Source organism: Sturnus vulgaris, chromosome Z (genome assembly GCF_052056855.1).
Source record: "Sturnus vulgaris isolate bStuVul1 chromosome Z, bStuVul1.hap1, whole genome shotgun sequence".
Classification (NCBI taxonomy): domain Eukaryota; kingdom Metazoa; phylum Chordata; class Aves; order Passeriformes; family Sturnidae; genus Sturnus; species Sturnus vulgaris.
The window spans coordinates 36,538,641-36,563,700 of NC_142283.1; the positions used below are offsets into that span (position 1 = coordinate 36,538,641).

At 42.9% G+C, this 25,060-nt stretch overlaps 1 protein-coding gene across 1 annotated transcript in view; it reads right to left on the reverse strand.

Moving 5' to 3' along the window:
• IDUA (alpha-L-iduronidase) overlaps positions 1–4,983 on the reverse strand; it is a 45,840-nt gene extending 40,857 nt beyond the window's left edge. The window contains exons 1-2 of the mRNA XM_014882384.2: positions 4,791–4,983; positions 1,504–1,644 (exon numbers count right to left, since the gene is read on the reverse strand). Coding sequence (XP_014737870.2) covers positions 1,504–1,644; positions 4,791–4,915 — 266 coding nt within the window. The 5' untranslated portion in view covers positions 4,916–4,983. The remainder of the gene's footprint in view (positions 1–1,503; positions 1,645–4,790) is intronic.
• Between the last annotated feature and the right edge of the window lie 20,077 nt (positions 4,984–25,060).

Below are 25,060 nucleotides of genomic sequence, written 5' to 3' on the forward strand. Positions count from 1 at the left end.
TTGAGACATTACAGCTTTTTTGGGGACTTCTTGATTGATTGCTATGTTTCTACGGTCCTAGAATTTTGATTGTGTCAAGGATTGTATCCCTCATTTTCAAAGACTCAGTCCCCACAGAGGCTGAGCAGAATCCATGACAGATACATTCCTCTCCCTCAATCACGTGGAAAGACCAATTCAACACAATGGCATAGCTAAGACGGGCTGCCAGAAGAGATTCTGGGCTCCAAGTGTAGATGCCACAACTTTTTTTCCAGAGGTACTCATTGATTTTTCCTAAGTGAATCGGTTACAGAAACCTGAAAGACACAATCCATCTCCCAGGAGAAATCTCTAAGACAGGAACTCTGGAAATGGTGAGCAGTGACAGTTGTCCTTGACACTGGTTCACTCCAAGAGTACAGTAAGAGAGGGAGACACACACAAGAAAGGGTTTTTAGTGGAAACTTCCACAAGGAAGGGTGAGAGTGAGGAGCTCGGTTACCTGTTATACTCACGGACGGAGTAAGAGAGGCCACCCTGGGGTAGTGATGCAATACTTACCTGCGTGCAGGACTTATGACCACTTTCCTAAAAAACTGACATACACAAGCACACCTTAATACCGAGGAAGAAAAACACTGTTCCTAATGCACATTCTGAAACTCCCTACTCCCCTGCTCACATGCCATTTTCAGAGTATGAACTCTCCTTCCCTGTTGCTTCCCCACAGTGGCAAATTCCCATTCTTCTGCGTCTGGGACAACAGATGCAACAATGATGTGGACCGCAAATATGCTCTGCTCAGCAAGAGTCTGAGCCAAGCAGAACTTTCAAGAGCTACTACAATTTTTCATGGGGTTTTTATGGTTTGTCTTTCTTCATAGACCAATTGCTCCTGCTCTAAGCTTCTGGTTATTTGACTGTTTCCACTGGGATCTTGATATAAGTGTGTTCAAGCTGAGTTAAAAGGGACTTGAAAGGCAATGAATTCCAAGCGTTCTCCTAAAGTCTGACATGCATTTCCCTAAAATTAAAAATGCTGTTTGTATATGAACAAACATATCTATTCCTTTTGGAACAGGGTACTAACTGGTCTTACCTGAGTCCACCTGTTTTAATTCTCACTACCTGTCAATGAATGCAGTGCACAGGTGCCTTCAGGAGGCAAAAAGTAATTCCTAATACAGGCAGAAGGACTAGTGGCAGCTTTTATTTGGACCTCTCAGTAAGTCAGACTTGTATCAATCTTTGTTGGACTTTTTGGCTGTATCACGTCTCCTGCATTAAAGGACTAAAAAGTAAGCCATCTTTCTAATCTCTCAGCTTCTCAGTAGAAACTGTGTCGTTCTTCATCTCTTAAAATTCCAGAATGATTCCCATCTGTTGGAACTTAGCTGACTTCTACAGAAGCAAAGATATGCCCAGCTTGCAATTCGGCTAAGATAAACATCAAAGTGAGTACCTGTTGGAACCTTCAACGTATCACATTTTCCTAGCCTTTGACTTGAGGTGTTTGCTTACCTAAGAGCAACTAATTCCAGTAACCAGTGAATCCGAACTTGCTCAATGCCGCCATGTGGAACAGAAGAAATGTAGGCAAGGTTCAGCTCTTGGTCTTTGCTCAGGTCATACAGGTCAGCACGGCTGTGAGGTAAAGGGGGGCTTCAGGAAAAGATGGACAGAAAAGAAGCACATTGAAATAATAAAATAACAGCTCCATTGAGCATGCAGATTCCTATGCTACATCCCTACACCACCTGCATGTTCCTACATGGCGTGAGGAGCACTGCCTCACATGAGACGAAACAAAACGGAGTTGCAGGTTATTTGCGGTCAACTGCCTGTACATGTTATTTGGCAAAGTAGGATACAACCTGGGTGCATCTCACTGCCATGCTCGAAGGAAAACCTTGCCACAAGTCACTGTTGCACAGACAGCGATTTCAGGCAACAGTGGCCAGAGGAAACCATATAGCGACAGTTGCCTTGTCTCTGAGTAACTAATCATAAAGGAGCTCACTGTCTTTTAGGCTTTACAGTGGAAGACAGACTTGCTGATGTCTGCAGTAAAAAAAATATGGGCTTGACCTTCCTGATGAAGTTCATTACAAGACATCAATTCTTTCTCTGCTGCGGATGCTACACACCTTTTAGAAGCAGAATTAGATGCTCAGAGCCTTCACATTCTTCAGCCATCTTCAGCTAACCCTTAAGCATTAGAATGCATAGGAGTGTGCAGTTTGAGGTTTCTATGTTTGATTCTGCAAGCAGTTTAACAGGCTCACAGCTATATAGTAATAATCATATCAACTTGACTTTGATGTCTGCTCATTCCACTGAAATTAACATTACACTGTAGCATATTTTTTTTGTTCCTATCTCCACAGATAAATACTGCAAGATGGAGATCTTAACCCCACCTCTCATAAGTCAGCAACTTAGAATGCTGCACACTTCACTTAGGCATCCTTAGGGACTTTGATTAAGCCTCCTTATATTGTGCACATCCTGAATGATAAAGCAGTTGTATGACAAGAAGGATAAAACAACACTGTCCCTTGGGCTTGATAAAATACATCCATGTGCCTTCACACTGCAGCACGACGACTCTTAGTGCTCTAACTACACACTATATACAAAACTGCTTAAGTCAAAAACTGTTCTAGTCTATGACCTGCCTGTTGTAGTCTGCCTCCGATGATGTTGACCAGATTTGTGCTGACTGCAACTCTGCTAGAAAGAGTCATTCATGTCATCCTTGCCTTACCTATCCATATATAATCGTTCTGCCAACAAGGTGGGAATCCGAATACTGAATGAATCTGAAATCGGAATACCGAACCGTAATACCGAATGAATCTGCTACTGTATAACCACCTGTGTACAAAGGGAGAAAAGCCTGACCTCACCTGGACAAGAACTTGACACAACTGAGATACTGCCTATCTATTACCCCATCTCCTGCATCCTTACCTGAAAGTTCAAATCTTTACACAAACCATATCCAATTTATAACACTTATTACAAATCAGACAGTATATGTGAGCCTCTTTCTGCAGTTTCACTAGTATACAAGGCACTATCTCCTTAAGATAGCTTCAAGTCACACAAGTGATATTGAGAAATTACCACCTCCAATCTTGTGTATCAGCCATTTGGGTCTTTTTAATTGTTCCAGTAAATAAGGACAATGTTAACGATCAGATTTTGATGGAGTGCTTTACTACTACTCTGAAATTCAAACTGGCTTCCATTCAGCAGTGGCAAAGACAATTATTTTTGCTTAGTCCATGTTGAATAAACACTCTGAAATTCACACCCTGTTAGAGAGAAATCTTGCTGAAACCGGATGGATGGGATACAAAAGCAAGCTGACAGAACTGTGGGTTTTGTTAATGGTGCTATCAGTATCTGTCCTTTCCTGTTCTGAGTGCAAAGTGTCCATCCTAGAGAACTTAAAGCCTTGCTCCCAGGTTTTCTCAGCTGCTGATCCACAGCTAGGCACTTGCCCAGAAAAGAAGCTTTAGCAGCTGGAACTCAGTTGTGCCACTGCATGAGCTTTCAAGAGATTTTTCAGAAATACTAGAGTTAGCCAGGATTATAAAAGAGTAACTGCTGACCCATGGATAGCCTCTGCCTCTGCTACTGCTTCTGTGTCTTTCTTTCACACATCTTTCATGTTTGCAGCTTTCCAAAGTTTTCACACAATTAAAACCGTGAGTGTTTCATAGGCTGCAGTTTAAATGGGCTAAACATACTATTTTTAAGGCAGATTTCCATTAATGTTTCCTAATATTGCAAGAAAAATTCAAAACAAAACAAACAAACAAAAAACCACCGAAAGAAAAAAAATCCTGGAAGCCCAAATGCTCCTCTTCATCAGAACGTATTTTGTGCAGTTCTGTTCCCTCCCCATGGAAAAGAAAAATCTTGCAAGTTTTTTTCTTAGGGGATCTTTATGCACTATACTAAAAAAAGTGCACAAATTTCTTTTTCTAAAGCACATGCTCATTCCATCCCTATTGCAACTCTTTTCCATATAAGTGTTATTTAACCCACTGTATGCCTAAATGAAGGCGATCATCATCACTTCAGAGTAAGATACAAGCACTGCAGTGGAATATACCATCTCTTGCTTTCATGCCTGCTAGAAGCTTTCAGCAGTCTTACAAAACTTAAAAGGCTGTTGCAACCCCAGTTAGCTGAGCAAAACCAGGCTTTCTCCGAGAAGCAAAGCATAACCAGAATTTCTGCACGGTCACTGCCTTCTCCCTAACTTGGGTCACCTTGACCCACTGGCTGCATCCGGTGGTGCATCTGGAAAACGTCTGACAAGAACAACAAACTCCTAGAACTATCAGTCTTTGTTTGGTCGTATTAGAACTATCAGAAGTTTTTCCTGGGGCCCTTTAGGGGTCTTGGCAATGGAAACAGTAAAAAGCAAAGGGAAATTAGTTCTGAGTATCAACATATGTACTCTGCTGGGGAAGAAGACGGACTTTGCATGTTCGAGGGGGCACAAAAGCAAGTCAGAGAAGGGGAAGGAATGTCGACTAGGCCTAATTTTTGGCCGGTTCACATTAACTGGCCACATCCCACATCCCGCCCTACACTTTGGAGCTGGCCCAGCACCAGAATAAGCAGCAAGGGGCAGCAAGGGGCAGCAAGGGCCCTCTGATCCCACAGCAGCTAGCCCGGGAGAGCCTCGGTTCCTCCTGGAAGGCAGCGTCCGCACGCCCTGGGGGGAACCAGAGGACGGGATGCAGCCGTGGCGAGGGCCGAAGAAGAGCCGGGCGGTGCGCGCTTACCAGAAGCCAGTGCTCCTCCAAAAGGGCTGCAGGGGCCGCTCGGCTCGCCGGGCATCCACGTACACCTCGTACGCCGCGGAGCCCGCGCCCAGCGGCACCAGCAGCAGCCACAGCAGCGGCCCCATGGCGCCGCGAGGGCCGCGGGGCCGGGGAGCGGGGCCCCACCGCCACCCGCTGCCGACGTGCCGGGGCACGCCCAGGGGCCCAGCGGCCCCCGCCCCGGAGCCCCGCGGCCGGGGCTCCTCCTGCCCGCCGCGCTGCTCGCGGCTCACAGCGCTGTGGCCGCTGTCCCGGCGCCGCCGCTGCCCGGGACTCTCCCCGCGGCGGTGCCGCGGGCGGGCGGCGGCGGCTGCGCCTCTCCCGCGCCCCACACGGGGGCGGTGCGCACCGCCACGCCCGCGCTGCCCCGGCCGGGCCCGGGAAGGCCGCGGTGACGGGAGCGGAACCGCCCTCCTGTCCCGGAAAAGCGTAGGGGCAGGGTGGGAGCTGTGTCCGCTGGCTACGTGTAAACCAACTTATTGATCGCAGCCTGCCAAAGACGGGTGTGCGCTCCCAGCCCAGAAAGCCAAACGTGTCCTGGGCTGCATCCAAAGCAGCGTGGGCAGCAGGGGAGGGAGGGGATTCTGCCCCTCTGCTCTGCTCTGGTGAGACCCCAGCTGGAACCCCGCATGCAACTTTGGGATCCGCCACAGGAAGGACGTGGACTTGTTGGAGCAAGTCCAGAAAAGGGCCGTGAAGTTTATAAGGGGAGTGAAGAACTTCCCCTACAAAGACAGGCTAAGAAAGTTGGAGCTGTTCCGTCCTAGAGAATAACAGATACAAATTGAAAGAGGAGAGGTGTAGCTTAGTTATTGGGAAGAAATTCTTTACTGTGGAGGTGGCATGGCAGGGGGATGTTGGGACTAGATGATGCTGAAGGTCCCTTCCAACTCCTTAACATTCTATGATTCTATGAAGAGCTTTATCACACACAGCCTGCAGCTTTGAAGGACCTTCCACCACTTAAGCTGGCTCTTTTGTTAAGAGCTTTTGTCTTTTGTCTATCCCTTCAGAGGGATAGATTGGAGGAGATGAACACCTGATGACCAAACACCAAACTGTGATTATTTTGCTTATTAACACCAACCCTGTACCTCTCTGTTTTTAAGTGGGGAAGGTTCATTGTAGGGCCAACATGATATGCCAGCGGTTCCACCACCTAGCTGTGATGGACATGGAAACTATCCCTTGCAGAGGAACCAACATATCAGTCCCCAATGAAAGACTTCGCCACAAATTTCAGCAAAAAGTTGTTTTCAAAGGAGAAATCCCCTGAACACCATAGGTTCTACCACAGACCATTCCTATTGACATCAGGAAGGCTTGAGCCTTGGAGACCAAGCTAACTTTTCCTCAGAGACTGCTAAAACAGAACTGTCGCATTCAGCTGGGCTGATTTCAAAGTCCAGTCTGGAAGGCAAGGTGTCAAACCAATACTATACTCTTTTTATCCAGGAACTTTGGCTGCCCTCAGGCATGTTGTAGAAAGTACTGAAATACTACAGAGCCGTGGATGTTAAATATTGCTCTGTTAACATTTTAGAGAAGTCTCTCGGAGCTCCAGGAAAGTCTCTTCCTTGGGAGTCTGACAAGAACATGACCTCCAGAGTATTTCCAGGAAGGTCCTTCTCAGAGATTGGTGTAGGCACTAAAGAGAACGTCCCCCTTGTTTTCTACAACTTATCTCAAGGCATGGGCAAGAGCTACATGTAGCACACTGGCCACACCAAGCCTGAACTCGGGAGATGGAAGAGAAGTCAAAAACCCTGCTAGAGGACAGTCTCATCAAAAGGCTCCATCACCTACAGGTTTCTCTTCCATGTCTAACAAAGCAGCTAAAAAAAATTTTTAAGGTACTTCTGAAGAACTGCTATTGCCTGCAGGAAATCCTTTCTGCTCACCAGCTGCTCTAGTGCCTCCTGCCAGAGAAAGAAAATCCATCCGAGTTATCTGCACCCTGCAAAGGAGCCCAATACACCTCTGTTCCTAAAACATCTGAGGGCTGCTGTGGGGAGAGCAGCTGGGAGCATATGGCTTGCATTTTCCAAATCAAGGTAGTCGACTGGATCAACATGTTCTGGCAGCATTTGTAGGTCAGTTGCCAGGCTACACTGGTGAAACTCGGTTGTCTGCTCTTCTCCCAGTCCTCTTCTCCCAGGGGCAGTGCAAATGCCAAGATTACCTCAGATTACCTCCAATTTGCAGTTTGCCAGGTTTAAAAATCTGACTCAGAGCTAAACCCATATGCTTAGGCTTCTATGAGCATGGTTCTAGAGATGATCAGGCAGAGCTGTGATAAAAACCTTGGTCGAGGGGACGTTCCCCTTTTTCCTCTTTCTGCTCCTCCGAGGGCTGGGAAGTATCCCGTGGCAGTTTTTCTGTGTAGCATTTTACCAGGATTTCCCACAGCTGGCACTCCCACCCAAAGTATCCTGGGGATTTTATCATAGCCTCCTCCCGTCTTCCTGCAAAGACTGAGTGGGAGCTCTTGCTGTACTGAGGCATTCCTGAGGAGGCACACAGGCATAGGGAATGGAGAGCAGCACTGTTCACTGGCCCTTTCCAGTATATTGAGGCTGACCCTTCCTAGCTGTTTGGCCAACTTAAAATCCTCCAGTGTCTCAAACTGGGCAGATGAGAGATGTAAAACCTGTTTCTCCTGAGCTGAGTCATTCCTCTGAGAAAGAATGCTTAAGGCATTTAGACCCAGCAGCTCTACCTGCACATGTTCTGAAAACGTAGGCATTCCAGGCTCCTTCAGGCATGTCAGGGAGCTGGTAACTTCCTGCTGCATTTTCTTTCTTTGTGAAGAGGTACCTGTGCACAATGCACAGGAAATTTGAGTGTATGTGTTGAGGGTGTGTGTGTCTAAGTTGTGAATGTGTGTGTGTGCTTTTCTATTCAGATGCCTCCAGCTAATTTAGTACTTAGTTGAATTATAAACTTGGCTTCAAAGAGCATCCCTGGAAATGCCAAGATGGCTTTGTCACACAGCCATCTCATGCCACAAGGCAGGAACAAGACTTTTGCTGTGGCATATGGAACTTGAAGCCTAGAAAATCATCCGGAGTTATCTCGATATTTTTGTAATAAATACTGTTGTAAATAACTAATTACTGGTGAGGCCTTCCAAGGTTTATGACAGCCTTTGCTTCTTGGGTGACTTCACATTTCCACAAGGTAGCAGCTGGTCTTTGGGCAGATAGACTCGGCTGAATAGTCTCAAGTTTCATGTTACATCTAATCCAGTATAAGCAGGGCTTCTGTCCTGCACTCCTTCCTTGACACTGCTTGTCTGTTGCTGCTGTTTCCCATGTGTCAGGTCCAACACCAAGGAAGCTGAAAGGAGGATAATTAATCCACCTGACTGCCTGGGAAGCATCTCCTTTTTTGATTCAATTTTTTTCTTGTGCACAGGTAAGCTGCAGAGACATGATACCGTGTAACCTGGCAGTACACAACAGAGGAAGCCCAGGGGCAGAGGTGGGAGAGAATGAGACTGGCCCTGACTGAGCTGCCTGCTAGTAGTCTGGCTAAGGCATAGCCTGAAATTATGCTCCAACTCGTGCATCTTCATGGCTTTCATAGTGTGGTCTGCCTGGTAAAATCTAACTCTGAAGTGATCCTGTTTCATGCAGGAGTTTAGCAGTTCTATAAACCCATCTGAATCACCAAACTGCCACTGTACTCATAACATCTATGCAACATACTGAAGGTATCAGACATATATATCTCACATCAGGAGTCTTATCAGCAGCACAGCATGGATCTCAGTTCTACTTTTCTTATGGATTGCTTGTTTTCAAAGCTCAGCTTATGACAGTGTTGCAGCTTTTACCCATGACCTGGTGACCTTTGTGAGCCCCAAGATTTCATTCTTCCTCAATGCATTTCCAGCCTTTGGGATGAGTAGTTGAACTGGATATGGCTTGCAGCTCTCTGTTGTCTTTCCCCTCAGTGGGACAGTGCTATGCTGCCTCAAGGCATGCAGTACCTCTAGCACTAAGTTTCTGCCACAGCTGTGCAGGCTGCAGACAGACATAATACCTGCTCCCTGGTGGTGATTACCTGTGCTGGACTTGCTTTTCTTGCAGTGATCAGCCCCAGAGAGAAGTGGAACATGATGCAGGAATGTGCATGCACTCCTGAGAGAGCTTGAAAACTTGAAGGTTCCTGGGACATATCATGCTAGATTTGCATGGGATTATTGAGGGTTGATCAGTTGTATAGGAGAGAACAGGGTCTGTTACTCTGCTGTAGGGTGGGATGTGCTGTTTCCTCCCAAGGCTTCACATTTTTTAGTTTCTTCTGCTTTTCTGGTGTGATGCCATAATTATCTTTCCATCTACCACTTTTGGTCTAGACACATTCTGACAAGTTCAGAAGTGTTTCTTGACTTTTCCTGTGGACCTTTTGGACTTCATAGCTAAGGTGGTGCTGTTTTGTGCCCTGAGGAGACCAACTGCTGGTATACAACATAGACTGGGTAGATGCAAACAGACTCAGAATGATGAAAATACTTTGCAGCCTTTTACAAGTGCTTTCCTCATCATTACTTAGTTTGCCTAAGAGGTGATTAGGAAGTCTTGTTATCACCTCTGCTGAATACAACAAGTTTAGCAATTATTATATGAATGCTTGAAATTATAGACGCCATACATGTGCATATCTCTTATATCCCAAAGCTGACTGCATTCAAGGCCAGGATTTGACATCTCCCTGCATTTGTGATACCTCCATATATTTCATCCAGTGCATGTAGCCTAGGGGTATTTGTTAAAGGTTCTCTAAATTCTCTAAATGTTCTCTAAATGTTAAATGTTCCCTAAATTTTTCCAGGGACATAGACCTTGTCACCCAGATGTCACCTTCCATTCCACCATGATTGAACGTGACTCAAGGGGGTTGTTTTGCTGCAGTTCAGCACTGTACAACTATTTTTGTCGTCAGATGTAACCTGGTACATCTAAATCTGTCTATATGACTGTTACATGAGGGCTTCACATCAACATGACAGTGTGTTGTCTCAGGGCTTGTCTTGGCCCAAGATTGTTTTAGCTGTGATAAGGGTTGTTTGATAGCTATGTGACTGCTTCCTAAATTCTTTCAGCTTAGCTCAGTGAATGGCATCCAGGGTAAAGTGTGACAGGCCTCAGCAAGGGCTGGCTTATCCCCGAGGAAACTGACATCCTCATCACTAGCCCCATCCACTGCTTCTGAACTGAGGGGCTAAGCAGGTGCTGAGTGACAAATGTGGTCAGCCCAGAGTCCAGGTCATTAATTTGGGCCAGGCAAGTATTGTGACAGAACAACTCTGGGGCCAAACTGGGAAGTCAGTCTGTGAACCAGAGTCTAGATCAAAGGTCTGTGGCCAGATGTAGGCAGTGCTGGGATCAGCACTTATGCAAGACAGTTAGGTAGGGGTTGAAGGCCCTCTGAAATGGGGGTCCTGGGCTGAAAAAGGAAGGTTGTGTTGCAAACAATGACAATATTTAGTTCTCACAGATAGAAAGGACACCTGTAAAGATGCAGTGTTCTTCCTATACTGGTTTAAGAACCAGTTCCTCCCACTTCAGGAGGATTGAAATGTTGGGCCTGAGGCTAGTATGTATTCCATCTATGCTTAACTTGGGAGGGAAATAAATCGGAAAGATTTTACTGCCAGTTGTAAAGTTCTGGACTTGCTTCACTGTCCCTGAGAAAAGAGGAAGAATATGGCTGAATATCAAAGTCTGGATGGGAACTACTGAAATCAAAACGGATTTCATTAACAAAACATCCAAAATAGCTCCAAATGGGGCTCAGGCAGCTACACTACAAGGGCCAAGAGCCTACATTTGATGAAGAAATTGGCATGCCAAAGACTCAGTGTTATACCCACTTCCTGCTTGAGGAGAGCTTGTGTCCTCCCTGAGTCTTAGGACTCAGAAGGACAATGGCAGGCTAAACTTAAGGACAGACAAAAGGGATAGATAGTAGGAATTTAATATGTGTCAGTCTCACTCTTATTTTCAGAGTGTTGATTTTACCGTAACTGAGCCAAAGATAGTGACCTGCTGTATTTTAGTTAGACTGTGGAGACCCTAGTTAGACTAACAATAAATTCTGAGCTCCACATATAATCTGTATTCCATTTTGCCTATGGCAATATTTCTTTTAGAATGTAGGAAAAATGTTGTAGAGCTGCCAGAGAGAATGGCATTGATGTTAATGGTGGTCATGTCTGTTATGACTGGAGTCAGGTAAAAGAGAGGCAGCACTATGCTGGTTAGCTGAAGCTGAAGCACTGCCTTGCATCCTTCTAACAAGCCATGTTTTCTCCTTGGTTCCCTCTTCGACTGCATCAGCTCCTCAGGGTAAAAATTACCATGTATTTGTGTGGCACCACCCATAGTCATTTCTCTTACAACTCCTTTAGGTCTCTTGGTGAAATGAGGATTTGTATATATTTCCCTATGGCCAGAGCATGTTCCAACGTCTTGCTTTGAGGAAGGGAGGCTGAGTGTGGAGGGAAGATCAGATTTATCCCTCAAACCCCAACAGTCTTTGGTACAAGTCTTTGGCTTCTAGAACTGGCATCAGTACACAGGGTGGACAGAGCACGAGGAGTTCACTTCCACAGCTTGCTCTGCCAAGCTCATTTGAAAAGGAGTCAGGGTAGACAACATCAACTGCTCTTCCCTTGTTCATCCAGTTCTTTGTTTCATTGTTGAAGGCAGTCAGGTTGGATTAGCATGATTTCCCTCTAGTGAATCCAGGCTGACTACTCCTGACCACCTTCTTGTCATCCATGTGGATAGAGATGGCATCATTTCAGAATGAGGTGCACTCCATCACCTTTTCAGGAACTGAGGTATGCCTGATTGGCCAGTAGTTCCTTAGGTCCTTTTTCTTTCTCTTTTTGAAGAGAAAGATATTTTCTTCCTTCCAGTCCTCAAGCATCTCTCCTGACCACCATGGCTTTTCAAAGATCTAGGGTATAGCTGCAGGAGAAGATCACACTGTCTGCAACTCTCTGGTACCTTATGTGCACTGGGTCAGGATGAGAAGGGGTGGTGGATCTCTTTTATCCTCTGTCAGCACCTTTCTTCTACATGATTGAGAATAGCTGAAGACCAGAAGGGAAACTTTCAAATGCTATGGTTCAGCAGCACTAGTGCTGTGTGCTACCATGCAAAGAGGAATTAACCTTTAGCAGCAGTGAACTACACGTCATGGTACTAAACAAGTGGAGGTTGTGACCAGACGCTGCTAGTTGGACATCTATGGTTACAGTTTCCAGTACTCTCAAATGCTACAAGTCATGCATGCCAGCTTTTATTTTGCAGATGGTCCAGATGGGAATATTTATTATTTATATATCTGGTTTTAATTGATCCGTTAACTTTTCATTTGCCATAATGCTCTGTAAACAGAATCGGAGAATTTTTTTTTGTGAATTACAATTAAAATCTTCTGTATTCAGTCTGAAAGCAAGTTTTGGAAATCTGTGATGCTGGTTGTGCTAGTACAAAGGATGACTCATGGATGGAACTTTAGGTTCAGGTTAGATGCCAGTCAACAATTAATAAATACACATTTGGAAGTATGCCCCTATATATATATTGGCACTTTTGTCTAAACAAGTCAACCCAGATATACTCAGTCAAAAATATATCTCCTTTACAAAGCTATTTGCTGCTTTGACATCAAGTATAGCCATAATTTCTGTGTTAGACTTTCTATGGCTATCACATGAGCTTGTGAGTCAACCCATTAGAAGTTTTTCCAGTTGTAAACCATGTCAATAACTGAGAACATAAGTACTCTCACAGCACTGTGCTTATGAAACAAGTAAAAGAACTAAAGGTATTGGGCCACTACCTCTTTCAAAAGAAGGAATAAAGATGTTTTCCTCTGCCTTCTCAGCTCTGTGGCTTAAACCAGTCAACCAAAGTTCAAAAATAAGTGCTCTTTCATTCTACCATTGCTACAGCAAACCTGTGGTTTGTCTCTAATTCCTTTTATATCTATCTCGTATAAGCCCTAATTAATGTTTAATTCCTTGCTAAAGTCTTCCATTAAGGATTCACTTTATTTCTGGGAGGCATGGGGCCATCACAACTAACATGTATTATTTGTTTGACAGTTTTATGGTTCAGCTGGAACGATTTGCAGAGCTGTCCATCACTATCTTCCCCGTAGCTTTGCAGCCTTTCTATTTTAGTCATGAACTGCAGAACAGAGCAGAGTAACAGGCCACTAAGTGATACTTAGAAATGGAAGGAATAAAGTTCAGAAAAGCCACTGGAAATTCTTTGCCTAATAATTTATTAAGTTGTTTTAGTTGTTTTTCAAATGTTTAATGCTAGTGCATTAGACGAGGAGCTGTGCTTCAGAGATATCTTCTTATCACTGCAGGACTTTCAATATTTTTGTTTCATAAGTTTACACAGTTCTCTCCATCAATTTTTGGTTCTCTGAAGCTGTAGAGGGGATGACAGATACCTCTGCTGTCTTAACATGGCCTCAGCAGTTTGCTGTGGAAGGCTGGCAAAAGCCTTTTTGTGCTCTGCAAGTATTTGGGCATAATCTGATAAGGCACCAGAAGGGAGAAAGGAAGAGATGTCAACAACTTCAGCTGTTGGGCAGCTCTGCAGGTGCATTTTCTGCATAGAACAAATCTATACCCTAAGCCCTCCAGAGCTGGGCAACCTCAAGCTGTCTGTGATATGGCTATACATCTCTTTTAGGTACCTGCATATCAGTCTTTGGCATATATCCTCCTCTGCATTACCTTAGACTCATAGCAGATCTTATATCTTGATAGAGTCACCTGTGGTCACAGATGTACATAAGCCATTAATAAATAATGACAGTTTATGATAACACTCCCATTTCATTGCCATTTCAAATGACAGTGCAGAATATTCATGGCCAGCATGTCATACAGCTTCCCCATGAAGCTCATTCTTCTACAAGTGGAATGACTAGTCCCAAGGCAACAACCTCTTTCCAGCTGCTTCACCATTTTATATGGTGCTCTCTACAGGCTTTTTGTAATGGCAGGAGTCTGCTAAAACACACAACACTGTCATGTGAAAACCCCAGGGTTTGTACCTCCACCTTATGGCCATGCTTAACCTGATGCAGAGTGAGAAAACAAGTAATCCTGAAATTATGTGGCCAAAGTGGTACCCAAGCTAAAGTAAGGTGGACTTGTTGCATGGCTTGAAAGGTTGTTACTGTGCTTGCCCATGGGTTTCCATTAAAGGAGAAGTTGTAGGTTACAACTGTGGGTAGATAATTAATGGGAAATCTTCTCATGTAAGGTTTTCTCATTTGCACAGTGGAGGAGTGGGTGTGCTCAAGTTAACTGAGTGTTCTTTTTCAGGGAAAAGAACTCTTAAAATAATGCATGTTAAAATGGGCTGGTTTTGAAGATCACACACCATATTAAAAGAGAGCACAAGGTCATTCAGCTTCAGGGGTTTGCAGCTGCTTCCCACACAGAACATGTGAATACTTCTGCACAGTTAGAATTCCCAGTTTTACCTCCTGAAAATGAACTGGTAAACTCATTGAACTGGAGCATAACTGCTTTCTTCCAGAGCCCAAAGCACATTTAGCAGCTCAGCAGATATGAGCATTGCACACTCATTTGGGATTTTATGGATATATGCACTGGCACCATTACATTCTGTGATGCAGCCTAATCTAGACAGAACAGCACTATTGGAGGTATGAGATTAACACAGTGCATCCGTTTCAAGTATCTTTGCACTTATCCTTCCCAATCTATTGATATGACTAGTAAAAATGTATATGCATGCAGACACAAACACACAAATAGGTATTCCTGTTACCGAGTGAGTCAACTCCCAATTTTTTGTCAATCAGTGGTTACTGTCTACAAACGGGTCTCCTTAGAGTCATGACACCCTACATTATCCTTTTTTTACATGGTGGCTTCATTTTTCTTCATGGGGAATATTTTGCTGTTCCCAAATTTCCATCTGACTCAACCTTATATTTTCCAAACCAGATCCTCTCCCTTGGCTTGTATTTTGCAAATTTCAACCATACTGATAAAATTTCTTCACAATTGTTGGATTATTTTGGCTGAAGGTGGAAGTATGAAACAAACTATAGTAACAAGAGAAACAAAATAGAACTGAGAAATATCTTTGATATGTAATTATGTCAGAAGTAACAAAGTATGCTGTGGGTAGAGGCTACCAAAGCAGTAAAGCCTAAAACTTTTTCTCAGACTGGCTTCGAATTTTAATAGCTTTCCCTTCCTAAAACTAAACATTTTCTTTCCAAGAGATCTAACTTCAAAAAACCTCACAAATTAGAATTTAAACACAAATTATTTTACCTGAAAAATTTCTGCTGGCCATAGAGGTGAGCAAGAAGAATGAGGTGCTCTTTGCAAAACACCCGCTTCATTAATTTTTTTGCCTTCTTGCAGATTTTGATCTTTTCTGAATTGCAAGGCTTCTAGCCATCTCTAAACAAGGGGATCCTGTTGGCTGAACCATCAACACTTTAGTTCCAGCAGATGTTAGCTGTCATTGCTGCTCACTTCTCATGGATCTGCACAGGGAATTTCACCCTTTGCTCTTCCTCGTCAAGCTGCAGCTCACTGGCAGTAAATATGTCAGACAGTCACTGACACACTCCTTGTCTTGGTGCTGATGTTTGACATGGCACCACCACACTGTGATACCCGGTTGACACTGTGTGTGTCTGTTTTTCCTCTTCGTCATGTCTTCCCCCTGATGTTCACATTTGTAGCCCTGGAACATTTTAACTGAATTTGCACCCTGAATCCAAGGGGTGTGCAGCCAATTTATATTTACCTTCTTCACCTTTGACTCAAAACTGCTGCATCTTCTGTTGTATAAATGAATGACAGTTGAAATTTACCCTTTTATGCACATTCTGTCTGAACACATGCTCTGGCTTCGATTATATCTTCATATTTACATCCCTCCTTAAGCAGGTAATGGAGGATATTTTAAGATGCTTTTAATAATATGTTACTAGATGCTCTGACAAAAAATATATCACAGTACTTAGTTACAGCACTCAGCTGCCCAACTCTCTTGGTGATTGTTATCAGATTTTTTGCAGTAATTTGTGCTTCATCAGATGCTAATATAGATGAGTCATGACCTCAAATACCATAGAGGTACAATATTACTGGTAAAATGCCTTAAGGTATCCATCATATAAAGTTGACCTAGGACCTGCAGCACAGCCTCTGAAGGCCTGCAAAGGAATTGTTATTTTTTCCCTCACTTCTGTCACCCAATTTTGTCCATAAAAACAAGCAAATTATTCTCATTATTCATGTAAATCTGTAACCCTGATTATTATCCACCTGAACGTCTTCCTTGTTACTGCCTAAGTTTTAAATTTTAGAGGGTGTTGGGTGGTACAAGCATACAGCAAATGGTTTCTGTGCCAGTCTCAGAGCCTAGAGAAGATTTGATATAACTTTGTTATCTTGTTGGGCCAGATGAAACAATGGGAGGAAAAAGGCTGGGATCTAGCTAGCCCAAACTGAACCACCCAGAAGGCAGAGTTAGCTAGTCCGTGCAGAAGAGGCTCTGAGATGTCTCTGTCTGAAGTCTCTGCAGCAGCAAATCTTCTTCTACTGATAGCAGAGGAAGCCTTGGAAGGGATGCCTCATTTCTGTATAGCTACAGCAAGATGGAATTAATCTCCATTAGTCAGGTTATTTACTTCTGCCTGAAGCAAAGACAGGAATATCTCAGCTCTGCCTAAACCTAACATTTCATCACAAAGACTGTGGCATTGGCAACAGATCGCCAAATGCTCCTGGTCTAATCCTAAGGCTGCGTACAAAGCTTGAAGCCTTTCCCCTTTAGACACTGCCTTTTGGGATAATAGCCAGTGGCAATACTTCTGTAACTAAAGCAGATGATGTTTTAAATTAATTTTTCCACTTCCTCCCTCTCTTGGTCACAATGCCCATTATGAGGTTGCTGATATTCCTTCAAAAAGCTTTTTCAGACAGAGCACAAAAGAAAATATGGTTTCTGACCATAATGACATCAGGCTTTCTCTTAGACTTTTTGGCCAGAGGCACAAGAGGTATTGATGGCTCAGCCTGTCCTAGAAATGTCAGAACGCATGAAGTTCACAAAGCCAAGCATTAAATGAAGTGTACGGAACTCTGTAGCTGTCACATAATAATTTAGCAAAAATAAAGTTTTGCTATATAAAGAGGAGTCAGTCAACTTTGCTGTTAGCCTCCTGCCTCCTTCACTAGTACACAGTTATCCATAAGGAGGGATGGACACTGACCTACCAGAGGCAGGATCTTGCCACTTGGCTCTTGTTAACCAAAATGCTTCCATTTGTGCCTTCACTTACAAAATTACTGTTTTCTTAGCAGGATTGCCCTTCACACAAGCGAGGATGAGGTGTTACTTTTTTCTTTCTGAACTCCAGAAGATTTGGATCTTAATTCATTATCCATTTAAATTGGAATGGCTGCTAGTCTCCTTTAGCAGACTTGAAGTGCTCTCCTTCCAGACCCAAACTTAAACCAGCCCCAAAAGGTTAACAAAGCATGTTGCAATACCTCTGCAGCTTTGGTCACTTACACTGAAGTGTCTTCGTTCTTTATGCTGCTGCCGATTTAAATCCTGTCAGTCCCACAGCAGTCTTTTTCGCAGCACACTTCGTTTGAGAGCCATCAATTAAGTAAAGAATTAAGGGGTTCAGAAATTAGTTTTTTAAGAGGATTAAAAATATTCTCTGCTAAAGAAATGGATTTTTGTCTGAGTGGTTCTGCTCATAGAAGGATGGCACTATTTTCTAAGGATAAAAGACTCCTCTCCCTATCCAACTGGCAGCTGAAATAATTTCAGAGGAGATATGCCATGATGAGATTTCATGGGAGATGTCACTTGGCTGCTTGCTCTTCTAAGAGTGTTATATGTCACTGTAGCCACAGTATGCTTCCCCTCACCAGGAACTCTATTAGAGAAGTTTAGGTTTGGCCAAATACTCCTTTAGTTCACTTCTCGCAATTTGCCTAAAAGGAAATTCAAATTTCTTGTGAGAATCTGTATGATTTTCTGATAAACTGTAGGAATGGCTCAGGTAAATAGCTTTGGGCTATTTGAAACAGCAGTGCTATAGCATGTCAGCACAATCTGAGTACGAGTTCTATGGCGCAGTGCAGACTTGCCGAGATAACAATTTTCTCTTTCAAAGAGATCAAAGTTTTTCAGAGACTTGCACCAGCTCCTTCTAGAGGGGAAAAATGTCCTCTGTGAAGAATTCTGACAAAAGTCTCAGCTGATGGGAAATCCAAGCACATTTAATGTGCTTTATTGCATGCTAAGGATCTGACATCAGTGCTGCCCTAAATCTCTGTGCTTTGACTGATTTTCATAGAGTCTAAAGAAAAGCATACACAATTTTTCAGCTCCACACGGAATATTTACAGAACTATTGAGGTCTGACTGACTAAGCTCCTGCCTGTTTCTGTTGTTGATTTTGCTCAAAAAATTTTCAAGAACTTGTGTCTGTAATTTTTGCCAGAAGGGCTCTTCCTGACCAATTTCCAGGGAAATCTGTTGAGAAACAGAAAAAGAGTCTTATTTTCAGATGAAATTATGATTTTGAATTTCTCTGTTTGTCCAGATATCTTTTAGTGGTTAGTGCATTGAAACCCACATTTTCAAGTTCATTTATTGTTTAGTCCCCTGATTGTCCAGTGCTTTGGCTATTCCAGTTGTTTATGTGAGTAGTGAGTTCCTCCTTTTCCTCCTTGCCTTGCCTCTTGTGCTCATTTAGAAATTGACACCTCTGAAGATTGTCTGCCTGTCAGTGTGTTTGTGCAGAGCTCTTGCAAAGTAAATTTTTTGACACTGGAACACTTTCGACACTGAAATTTGGTTGCCCATGTGTTACATGCCTGCATCCTTACTTCCCACTGGCATTAAGGAACTCCAGAAACCTTTAGTGATGGGTTGGGAGAACAGGCACAGAGGGAAATACTGGGTTCACTCAGACACAAACATTTTTACTACTGCTTTTCTTTTTCCAGAGTGGTGATATGGTCTTTAGGAGCAAAACGGGAGAAAGCTAAATTAATAAGAGTAGTCTTCTCGCCAGCTCAAGGGATCGATACTGCTCACAAAACCAAGCACAGATAATCCCAAACAACACTGTTTCTTCAAAATCGACAGGACACTAAGGATATGAACAGGATTGCTTAAACTTCTAGTCCCAGTTCAGATTTTTTTCATTCAGTGTCCATAAAATGTTTTGGTATCCTGGGAAATGTTGGAGAGTTGGAGATAAAGAATTTTTAAGAGAAACATTAGTAGATCATTTCATTGTTCCAAAATAAGGAGAAAGGGCTGAAGTCTTGAGAACTTTCAAACAAAGCTTGCAACCTCTTTTTGATGTGTGTAGAAGCTGTGTCCTTCAACATTTTCATCACCTGGGAAAATGTTCCATATTTCAGGCCAAGGCACCATAGATATTTTGAAATGGATATTGATTTGTTTCATTACAGGGGAAATCTGAAAAGTGAATGGCAGAATTCCTACAGATGTGGATTATTTACCTCATATATTTACAAGTTCTCACAAATGGCACTTTTTTTTTAATGAGATGGGGTGCCTGCTGTGAGCTCATCTTTCAGATTACCAGCATATCGCTAAGGCTTCCCTCCAGCATCAGCAAGGTAAATGGGTTTACTTCATTGTCCAACCTGACAAAACCTTTCTCCTTACTTAGCTTTTCTTAAGTTCTGTCTTCTGACGAAAGATTAGTGATGTAGGAATGTCAAGTTGCCTGGTCTAGGCATGTTTTTTTTCTGAGGTTTTTATCCCAAGTAGAATCTGACATTTAATTACATGAATGGATACAGTGTTTATCACCATCCAGTCAAACATTTGTTATTTCTCCTGCACTTGCATATGTTGGGGCCCAAATATTCCAGGATATAAATCTTATTTGAGAAGATTTATCCTTCATCTTCAAGCTGGTGTTCTTCCTACTCCAGATTTTGGATAAAAATTAGGACAGGTACTGTATTTAACCTATTTCCCATCTGATGGTTCTGTTTGCTATATATGTTGCTAATGGTTGAAGCAAGAATAGAACTCTTCTTTATTTCACCCCTGTGTCCTGCTCAAACAGTATTTTTTCATTACATATTTTTCTGTCTACTCACTGACCCTTCCAAATGTCAATTTTTGCTTAATTTTTAAGAAAACTAAGTTTCTGTAAATTTGTTGTGAATCAAAAACTGCACTAAGGAAGCAGCTCAAATGAGATTTGTCCCATCTGAAGAAACAACAGGCAGACAATATATCTCATTTGGAAGAAGTCACATGGTTAGTCAGCACATATGTGTTAGTTCACTAATCACCATGCATACACACAGCTCCTGCTTAGCTTCTACACAGGCCACTTTGTACCCCTTAGGGATCTAAAAGTGAGCAAGAGGAATGGTCATGGCTGTTGAGATCCTGAAAGTTTGGAGGGAAAAGATGCCTACACAAAAAATAAGGTTCCATCTCTCCTCCAGCTCATTGACCAGCCTATTTCCCATGACAACTATGGTTCTTCTTTTTCAGTTGTTAGGGGCTTTTTTCCCACACTAATTAGTTTAAAGACTCTTTTCTCCCCCACCTTTTTTTTTCTTTCTCCAGCTACCAAGTTCTCCATGGATTTTATTGTTTCTTTGAAACCCATCCACACATTTCCTAAAATATTGTTAAGGTTAAATCACAGTCCACTAGAACATAGCCTCAGAGTAGTTATTCAGTCAGCATATGACCACAACCATGAATTGTTGGATCAACAATAGCACTGTTAGGTGTGCTCTGTTCACATGGTGCTTGAGTTACTCGGTCTTCCCAATGGTCTATTACTTCATGAATTTGTAAGGGCTAAAACTGGGAATTTGCATATTAATCCCTTTTAGCCTAGGCAATTTCAGACATTCTGTGTGGAACGCTTTACTGCAGTCGTATTCCCATCATTCTCTAGCTCAGTCTGGCCATGTACCTTGTGTTAAAGACCCCTACCCTTTCCACTCATCGCACTCATTGCTATTGTATTTTCCCTAACAATATTCCTACTATATCCATTATCCTCACTACAGGGAAAGGACATGAGAAGACCCTCCCACAGTCACTGAATCCAACATTTTCAGGATGTTATGCCATAGCATCCCTTTAAGCATTCCCATTTACACTTCTGCTTGATTTGGTTTTTTCTCTACTTAAGAAATGCTAAATTTCTTAGAAATAAAATGTTGGCTATACTAGCATCCCTGGAGGCAATGCATATATCTATAGAATTTGGTGGATTCCACAAGATCCTATTTGAGCTTATGTAGTCATCATGTTATTTCAGCTATCACAAGTGTGTGCATAAAGCTAGAGATTTCTTCCAGCCTCTCTCTGTTATAGCTCTTTAGAGTTGCTTCAAAACGTTTTGTGATTTCCATTTTGGGTTTGAGGAGAAATAGGAGCTATGGCGAGGAACTCAAAAGAGGGTACACCCTCCCTACAGTGACAAACTATGCTTGCAGCAAAGAAAGGTATTTACATTAGGGAAATGTAGAAGCAGATATATATTACATGTTCAAAACTTATTCTCATGAGCTGTTGCTTTGGTGAGAATTCTAAAAAAGCTGAACAGAGATGATGGGTTTGAAGTTAATTCCTTGAAATGGATCAGGTTTTATCAGCATATATAATCTCCATCAAGTACAGGAAGAATTGGTCCAAGCTGAAGGTCAGTGAAGGTAAAAATAAGTGAGGCTGTTAGTACAATGGAAGGTGCTTTGGGGATGTTGCCATCAGTGACACTTAAGCTTTTAAAAAATTGATCTTTGTGTTGTACTCTGGTTACTGCATCTGGTTAGCAGACAGGATCATGGGAATAGGCATCCCAATCATGTGCTTGGCTACTCAGTGTATATTGACTGCCTACTTACTGACTACTCACTTCATAGCTGGGGCAGTCGGGGCACACTCATAGAGGTGCTGTGGTTCAATCTCTTTAATACAAAAGAAAAATTAAGAAAGGACTTTATATCCAAGGCTGACTACAGAACTGTCAGTCAGATGGCAGGACTTGACTGATTCTTTCACTATTCCATTAGTTTTCTTCTGCTGGCATCCCTTTTTACTAGAAGTAGGTGTCCCATGCCCAAGGAAACGCTGTGTGTGAGTATGCAGATGACAAAGCTCTAGGTGACTTGGCTGATTCCCTAGTAGCTGTCTGCTTGCAAAAGCAGTAAGTAGAAGAGTAGACATGAAATTAAATGCTGCTGAGGTCCCACTCAAGCAAATGTATACGTAGCCCTGAGCAAGAAAACAGTGAGAAGTGGCTCAGATCCCCCCAGTGCTTCCAGAGCTGCAAAGGGTGAAAAGTGCCCCTAGTGCAAACTCACTCGGCTAGTGGTAGTTAGCAAAGAGTTGACAGACTGTGAACTTCTCCACTGGATGCAGGGGCTTCTCAGCAGATGATCAGAACATGAGTATCTCATGGAAAGGGTGTTTGTTACAGAGCTGTTTGTAACTGTCCCAGTGCAGGTTAATCCATGGCATTGTCAAATCCTACAAACGACTCAAAAACAGCTCTCCAACAAAGGACTAGTATGTTCTAGAGGAGGAAATCAGCCATTCAAACCTGAGCCTGACTCCAAATGGATCTGTCATTAGGATTGCAAATAGCACCAGGGTGCATGCCTTCAGCTCCTGGGTGCATAGGCAACCCTTCAAATAGGTCCTTTTTTTTTCACTGTCAGTACCACACAGCTTTTACATCAACCTCCAGTTGTGAAGTGCATCCAGTTGTGAAGTGCTAGAAACCTTTTTGGTGAGCAGATTTTGTGCATCCCTGCAAGCTTCTTGGCCTCTTTTTCCTGAGCCACTTTACCTGCAGAAAAGAAACCAGAGATTTTTTTCTGGGTGAATATATGCTTGGAGGATAAAGTATATATGAAAGGACTAAATCAGCCTCTTCTTCCACACTTAGAGGACAAAAGATGAAAGTCTGCCAATATATGCTTTCTGTTTGAGCCTGGCATTTTGATGCCTCTTTTGGCCAGCTCATATTAGATAAAATTAGGTGCCTTCCCAAGTAGCAATGATTAACAGCTTTTTGCTGTGCTTCCCTGTGCTGAGGTGATACCTCAACTGGTCTCTCTGCATTCTTTATCTGGATGCCTCACTGGCTGCTTGTCATGGCTCAGTTTGAACTTTGCCTTCCTCTTCAGCCTTTCCCAAAGGCAGCACCCACTCCAGCAGGGTGTCAGCAGCACAATCCCTCTTGCCATCTGCTCACTGAATGGTTGGTATTGCCTCCATTGCTTCCCCAATCCCTTGCTCCCCACAACAAAACAGTTCTTTCCCTCAAGTGTGGCAGTAAGGATCATCTTTGCCAGCTGACCTGCACTTCTCGCTGGAGAGGGAGCACACTCATTACCCTCACCTCTGAAGACATTTCAGTCTGCAGACATGCATGTGCAGATCTATTAACTTCTCCCACCTGATTCTCTGGCCTGGTACATTTTTGGAAAGAACAATAAGTTTGAAAATGTCTAACCATTTCAAGTTGGGGTGAATTTGTTTTCAAATTGTATCTGACTATCTTGCCATATGTCATCCTTCTAGAAGCACTGGACTTTAACAGGAGTACATATGCCATGACTGCAACCAGCCCCAGGCGTCCTGTGATGCCACATGGATGTGTAATTCTGTTAGCCACAGTGCACCACGGGAACATCAATTCATGAAGAAAGTATGAACTTCATTTGGTAAGATGAGGAAACAGCAAGTTTACGGACCTGGAATGTTAACACCATTCTAATAAACATTGCAACTTGGGAAAATTTGGCATAAAGCAGAATTTTTTGTGGTTTTTACTTTTTTCCTAGGAAAGTGTTGGCAACGTGGAAATTTAAAAGACAAATCACCATGCTGAAACCTGCACTTTCATTTAAAAATTCTTTTTAAGGACAATTTATATCTACTTCTGCTTAGACATGTCTCATAGCCATGCCTTGTGGTCTGCACTTACCCTGCTGCTTTTGAGAGGGCAAAATGACTCACAGACTTCCAAACACTCGTGGTTTTGTTTCTTTTGCTTTCTCATCTCTCTGCAGAACTCCAGAGCGCACCCTCTCTAGTGAGCTCTGGAGTAAGGCTGATACCTGTAATCCTTCAAGATTTACTTTTCATCTCTCAAAACTTGTCATGGGCAACTTGGTCCATTTCATGGATCTTCTTTATGCAATCAACTCATTCCTATGCATTTTTCTTCCAGATAGTCCTCTTCCTTTCTATCCATACTTTCACAATTTGTATAAATGACAAATTACTTTTTTACTCTGCAGCTTTGCCTCTGTATTTTGTAGTTTGAAGGGCATTCTTTTTTCATTTTCTGGCTTTATTTTTCTTCTCTCTACACTTACACAACAAAGTGCCTGAAAATGCAACAGCATTTCTATTTTGATCAAATCAGTCATCCAGTCACTCGGACTTGTTCATGCAGGATTGAGCACATATAAAGGAGATTCCCTGTGTGAACTGCTTTCTGGGAGGCTGGATGGCACCAAGTAACCTGTGGTGCTTTCCAGCCCTGCAGCTTAACAGGACCCTCAGTTTCTCAGATCCTTTTCCTACAGATTCTTTTCCAGTATTCCTGTTGCAAGGGCATATGTACTGAGCACCTGAGGGGGGAACATGCATCAACCTCTAAAGGATCATAAGATCAGGGGCTTTTTTTACTTCTATGATTAAGAGTAACACTGTGTTGCAGAGAACTTGGCCTGTGCCAAGCACCACAGTACCTGGTGATTTTTTCTTTATTCTGCTCCTCCATTTCCACACTAGCATAGTGGCACAGGAGACAGCACACACAAGGGAAAAAAAAATTAGAAGAATTTATGTTGGAAGCTGACTTGACTGATAGGAAAGAACTTAGCATGATTAGCTGCTTCTTTCAGGTGGCAATAATAAGTCTGCTTGCCTTGGATTTATTCACTTAGAATACTGTCAAGCAATTCTATCACTTGATGGTCTGTTTATTTCAAGGTTCATATGGCTTCTGGTAGATGTGTTAAAAACATATAAAATCCACTTTTATCAGTCCTCAGCTAAGAAACTGGAGCTGTTTCACCTCTGCGTGTTCTGACGGACTCAGGTGATAACCTGGCAATAGCTAAAGCGGCT